Source organism: Vicia villosa, linkage group LG7 (assembly GCF_029867415.1).
Source record: "Vicia villosa cultivar HV-30 ecotype Madison, WI linkage group LG7, Vvil1.0, whole genome shotgun sequence".
Lineage (NCBI taxonomy): Eukaryota > Viridiplantae > Streptophyta > Magnoliopsida > Fabales > Fabaceae > Vicia > Vicia villosa.
The window spans coordinates 57,315,265-57,322,214 of record NC_081186.1 but is presented as its reverse complement, the minus strand read 5'-3'; the positions used below and the strand labels follow the sequence as shown (position 1 = coordinate 57,322,214).

At 30.4% G+C, this 6,950-nt stretch overlaps 1 protein-coding gene across 1 annotated transcript; it reads left to right on the top strand.

The window, feature by feature from the left end:
• Positions 1 to 3,865: 3,865 nt before the first annotated feature.
• LOC131620609 (probable glycerol-3-phosphate acyltransferase 2) lies at positions 3,866 to 6,306 on the top strand. The gene is made up of 2 exons (XM_058891741.1): positions 3,866 to 4,624; positions 5,244 to 6,306. Exons 1-2 carry the CDS (start codon positions 4,034 to 4,036, stop codon positions 6,105 to 6,107), a joined length of 1,455 nt encoding a protein of 484 aa, XP_058747724.1. The 5' UTR covers positions 3,866 to 4,033; the 3' UTR covers positions 6,108 to 6,306.
• The last annotated feature ends 644 nt before the right edge of the window (positions 6,307 to 6,950 follow it).

The window sequence follows — 6,950 nt, the reverse complement described above, 5'->3', positions numbered from 1 at the left end:
AATGCGGCGAAAGAAAAAGGGTCGTCCCAATAGTACACGGATTAGAACCGAAATGGACGTCCACGACAAAATGGAACGAAAATGCAGCATTTGTCGTCAGGTGGGGCACAATAGAAAAAGAGTCCCTAGTCGTGGCTCAACCTCGTCGCAAGTTTAATCTACTCTGTATTTTTTTCCGACAATGTAACAATTTCGCATGCAACTCTTGTAACCTTTCCTCAGTCTTTCATCAATAAATTGTGCTTTAGTAAAAAACCGAAATCGACGACGCAAACATTATTTAGGGTTAATAAGAATTTTACGAACTCGATTTATCAGACGTTTTTACGAAAATAAAAGACCGGAAATAAAAACTTTGCGCGAAACTACCCGAAACGGGTTAATTTTGAAAAAAAAGGCACAACACATAGGAGCCAAATGAAATGGCGCCTATGTGTTGCATGAGGAGTGCATGCGCCATTTGGTTTGGCTAACATGCATGTGCCCTAAAATCTCCTTCATTTGCGCCATTTGGATTGGCATGCAGGGTTCATATGCGCCATTTGGTATGACACATTCACTTATTTTTCATCCCAAACCTAGACAGTTTGGTAAATAGCCCGAAAACATGGTTATTTTGGTTTTTTTTATTAAACATGGTTATTTTATTTTTTTTTCTAAAAATGACTCGTGAGATGAAGAAAAAACAAATTTTGATATTTTGAAATAAAAATTTTATCTTTCAAATCAAGATAAATTATTGACTAAAATAAAATAGACATTGTGTTGGTAATGATTTATGTGATAAAAAAAGTATATGATACGATATAAAATATATTTAGATACACCAGCAAAATTTAAAATTATTTAATTAATTATAAAATGAACAATAATCATATAAATTTAATTGTATTAAATAATCATACACAAAGGAAAAAAAGAACCGTGAGATGAAGAAGTGAAGAAGGAAAAAAATTAATATTTAGAAATAAGAATTATTTCTTTCAAATTAAGACAATAATTAATTAAAATAAAATAGACATCGTGTTGATAATAACCTGTGAGATAAAATAAATTATAAATTTACTAAAATTAAAATATAGATTATTAGAATTTTTAGTTATAATAAATAAAGAAAAATTAAAATAAAAGTGAGAAAGTGTGGAAAAAAAGAAAGGCTATTTAAAATTTTAATCAAGAGAGAATGAATCTATGAATGCCACATGTCAATTTTAAAAAGAGTTAAGATTGTTAAAATTGAACATATGACATGTTGTAATAGGATATGAGAATATAAAATGTAAATATTACTAGATTACTTAAATGTCATTTTTATTAGTGTAATAATTTATATATTAAATTACCATTATTCCAAATATAAAAATGGTCTTGTCATTTAAATTAGCGGATCTTTGTATTTTGCTTTTTTTAGGTAAATTTTTTTTTTTAGTGTTTTCTGAAAAAAAATGTTTTCGACGGCTAATTTTTCTACGAATTTGGAGCTTCTTCACAATTTCGACAAGTCGTGGATTCAATTATTATCAATCAGATATAATTATGTAACCCGCATCCTAGAGGCAAAAAAATTGTTAGAATAATAATCTAAGTGTGAGTAAGTGGGGAAATAGTCCCACATTGAATATGAATGTGGTGACTTGAACATTTATAATTGAAAGAACCACTCACCTATCACCTTAAGGTTTTAGGTGGATAAGTGATGTGTCTCTCACAAATGTGCATATTCTTCAACTATGTATCAATGCTCCTAAAAAAAATTCCTCAATAAATTGTTAGAATAATAATACAAGTGTGAGTAAGTGGATCAATAGTCCCACATTGAATATGAATATGGTGACTTATACATTTATAAGTGGGAGAACCCACTCACCTATCACCTTAAGATTTTAGGTGGATAAGTGGTGTATCTCTCATAAAGGAGATTAGTCCTACACTTTGTATTAATGCTCCCAAGTAAAAACTCCCTCCAACAAAAATTAACATGGGGCATCTTACACATAACATCTTATTGCTAAAGTAGTAGAGGCTCTTAGTGTTCGGGGTTTATCACAAGAGTATAGAGAAGGAATATTTTCATTTAGTATAAATGGCTCCCAAATGGTAGAATTTGTGACAAAATTCCCTCGATGTAAGACCGGGATACACACCAACATATCATGGATGTCTCTAGTTATGGTACTTAGAATTTTAACATCATCTCCATCCTTCTTCTCTAGGACATAAAAGTGAAGATGATTAGTGTATTTACTAATGACGATTCAGGTGATATTTTTATTTGGGAATCTTCAGTATCAAGTACTTATTCTACTAAATCAACTTATTTTTGGTTAACTTTGGTGTCTAATCTACCACATATTTAGATAATGACCTGGTCTTGAATTTGAAACCTCGTGTTACATGAAAATATTCGTCATATTATTTGGATCATCATGCATGGGAAGTTACCTACCAATTATACATGAGTCACTCATCAGTATCACATATCAACATATGCCTCTTGTTATAGGTGTAGAACAATTAATGAAACCACCTTACACATTCTTAAAGATTTCCCTAAGACTGTGTAAGTTTGAAACATTTCAGTGTTCCATGTCTCTCACACACACATATATATATATATATATATATATATATATATATATATATATATATATATATATATATATATATATATATATATATATATATATATATATATATATATATTATGGAAATTCAGTTCTCAAGAGTTTAATATTCTGTTTTTTTTATTGTTAAAAAAAGTTTACAAACAAATTTATAAAAAAAATTCTACTAACATACATAAACTATTTTAATATCATAGCCGGAGATCAACAATTGAATTGTCTCAGCATCAGTTCTTTATGAATAATTCTGCTTTAAATGATCAAAACTTGACCGTTAACCATAAACATTAGGTCTCTTATTCTCATTTTAATTTGGAAAGCAATAGGCCTCTCTTATTAAAAGTTAATAGCACTAAAGAGAGTAGTTGGTAGTTAATTAATTGACAATCTTTAAAGTTTTGAAAAATGGAATTCCCTTATTTATATTTACCCGGATTCATGTTGTCAAGATATTATCAATCGTTTGATCTTGAATACATGACAGCTTGGTGTCTTGACTGCATGCAAACTTCAAAAGTTTGGTTAGATATTTTAATTTGAAAAGTTACTATTCATAGCATATCTACCACACAGTTACTAAATATTAAACTCCAACAAAAAAAAATTAGAGTAGGTGGAGCCTAAACAATGTTTTATTATCAAGTTAAATTTGAATTCCAAATCTCAAACTAAACTAAAATAAACTTAGGGTCATGCTAACGAGTGCTCCAGGGGCACTCTTTAAGCATTCCATATAAAGAATATATTCCTTAAATAAATTATTTATTTCAATTTCTAATGTATTGAATACAAGTATTTCAATAAAATAAACTATGTTAGTATTTAAAAAAGCCAGTTATTTCCATTTCTAACACATTAAATACAAGTATTGCTTACCTTTTTAAACTCTTAACAAGTGCCCCTGGGGCACTCTTTAGCATTTCCCATAAACTTAAATTTTATCATTCAAATCTTGATCACTACACAGTATATATATATATATATATATATATATATATATATATATATATATATATATATATATATATATATATATATATATATATATATATATATATATATATATATATATATATATATATATATATATATATATATATATATATATATATATATATATATATATATATATATATATATATATATCATTTATCAGTGATTAATACACCCTATTCTATCTAGACAAAGTACAACCTAACTATCCTAACCATAGGCTTGCTTCACTTAAAATCTCATGACAAAAGATAATTAATACTACTATTTGAGATATGACTCACCTATAATTGATTGAGAACAACAGAAACCCATCTCATGAAACAAATTTTCACCTCTTCTATAAACTTGTACCAAAACAGCAATAACTATAACTCCTCACTTTCTTCTGCACACTCAACCACACTTCCACCAAGATGAAAACCGTTAATCCACTTGTTCACAAAACATCCAAACTTGCTAACAAGACCCTAGTTTTTGACTTTGAAGGCACTATTCTAAGATCCACTTCACTCTTTTCTTACTTCATGCTAGTTTCTTTTGAAGCTGGTGGAATATTAAGAGCTCTCATCTTGTTTCTTTCATACCCTTTGGTATGGATAGTTGGTGAGTATCAACTAGGGTTAAAGATCATGGTTTTCTTAACGTTTTTTGGTATAAGAAAAGACTCGTTCAGAATTGGAACTGCTGTTCTTCCCAAGTTTTTCTTGGAAGATGTTGGGTTGGAAGGGTTTGAAGCTGTGATGTGCTGTGAGAGAAAAGTTGCTTCTAGTAAGTTGCCAAGGGTTATGGTTCAGGGTTTCTTGAAAGACTATTTAGGTGTTGAAGCTGTTGTGGCAAGAGAGATAAAATCATGTAATGGTTACTTTTTGGGAGTGTTTGAGAAACATAAAACAACTGTTCCTTATGATGTTAAAGCACCAACAACAACAAGCATTGACAATAGTATTGGAATTATTGGTAGCCATATTGAGTATATTGACCAGAAACTTTTCCCTCATTATAAGGTTTGGCTTTTTTTAGAACTGCACACATGTTCACACTTCACACACTCAAACACATGTCATTTATATTTCCAAGATCTTAAATATCTACAGCTGCTTTCGCAATTTCGGTCGATATTGATGTTGTCTTGCAACTCTGATTGCAATCAACACGGTATGAATTATCTATAATTTATTCTTTATCCTAAAAATAATAAATAATAATATCGGTATCGACACTTTTCAATACCATTTTGTGGCTATTTATGTGATAATGGACATTTTTAAAAAAATTGTATATTTCTATAAATAAATTGAGTTTTGTTTTTTTAGAACACACATGTTCACACTTCATACACATATGTTTTATATATTTGGAATGTTTTAAATAGCAATTATTGGTCATGTGTTGTGTTGCGGTCGCATAAAGACTTTTGTAATTTTAGTGTCGGTGTTGTTGGTGTTGCAACACGGATTGTGATGTCAAAGTGTAAATAAATCAAAATTTATTCTTTATTATAAAAATATTGAATAACGATATCTATTTCGACGCCATACCGTTCTGGCGAGGTCGTTTTTGTAATTTTTTTTTGTATATTTCTATAAATAAATTGAGTTTTTTTTTTTTTTTTCTATTTGGCAGAAGGTTTGCTTTATGCTAAGTTCTGATGAGAGGAGAAACTGGAGAGAACTACCAAGAAAATTCTATCCTAAGCCATTGATTTTCCATGATGGAAGATTAGCTTTCAAGCCAACTCTAACATCTTCATTCATCATGTTCATGTGGTTACCACTTGGAATATTGCTTTCAATTTTCAGAATCACATTTGGTGTTTCACTTCCTTTCAATGCCTCAGCTCCAATATTAGCTTTCTCAGGCACAAGAACCACAGTCTCAAAACCTCAAACCTCAACCGAAACCGAAATGAATCGAAAAAACATGCTTTATGTGTGCAATCACAGAACTTTACTTGATCCACTCTACATTGCACACACTATAAACAAACCATTGTCAGCTGTCACTTATAGCATGAGCAGGTTCAACGAGATGATTTCTCCGATTAAGACCACACGGTTAACGCGCGACCGACATAGAGACAGGAAATCAATGGAGAGAATGCTTAATGAAGGAAACCTTGTAGTGTGTCCAGAAGGAACAACATGTAGAGAGCCTTATTTGTTAAGGTTTAGTCCTTTGTTTGCTGAACTCACTGATGATATTGTTCCTGTTGCTGTTGATGTTAAGGGTAGTATGTTTTATGGAACAACAGCTAGTGGACAAAAATGTTTGGATCCGTTTTTCCATTACTTGAATCCAAATCCTGTTTATTTTGTTAAGATTCTTGAGAGGATACCATCATCACAAACATGTCAGGAGGGTGGGAAATCTGGTGTTGAAGTTGCTAATTTTGTGCAAAGTGAAATTGGAAAGAGTTTGGGATTTTGTTGCACTGATTTGACTAGGAAAGACAAGTATATGACTTTGGCAGGTAATGAAGGTGTGTAGTAAACAATCTTTGTCATCATAAATTCCAGTTATAATTAGGTACAAGTTAATTTGTGTGTTGCATTCTCATGTCTCTTCCTAATTCCTATGTTAGTTTAAAAGAAGTAGTGAATGTATAGTGGCAAAATGTTGTAATATTTATAAGAGTGTTGTAGTTGTTGTGTTGAGAATTATTAGCAGTCACTTTTCTCTGTTTATAGTTATTCTGGTAAGAAGACAAGGTTGCTCAGTTGGTGTCTCTTGTTACTTTTTCTTTAAAATGGAAATTGTTCTGTTCTATGACAAAGTCCAACCATTCAGCATGACAAAATATGGTATGTCAAAACCTTGATGAACATGTTCTATTTGTATGTTTGCTCAAAACTGATTGGTATTTGAAGACTGTCAGATTGTACTCTAGGGAATCTTCTCACATCTGTCTCTCAAAATAACTATGACTAGTATTAGGTTCAACAATCTCAAAACCATAGAACCTCACTTAAAAAGACAAACGGCAAATCAATCTTAAGTACACACTATTATAAAGCTAAACCTCACACATATACTTGATCGTCATAGTGTTTGTAGGTTAACACTCATCAAAGAGATGATTTAACTCCTAGAGGCCAATGATTTTATTAGAACCTGATATTGAATTATAAATTAATAATAATTAACACATTTCATTATTATATTTTTTTCTCAAAATAATAAAGTCCACATAGTAGCTAGTTCGTTTGTTGAAACATTACGTGTGATTTAATCGTGAGAACCCTTAAACATAAGGACAATATTTTTAAAATATTCGTAGTAAAAATTTATTGTAAAGTGGAATAACATTAAAGCATTGAGACTATTATGTGG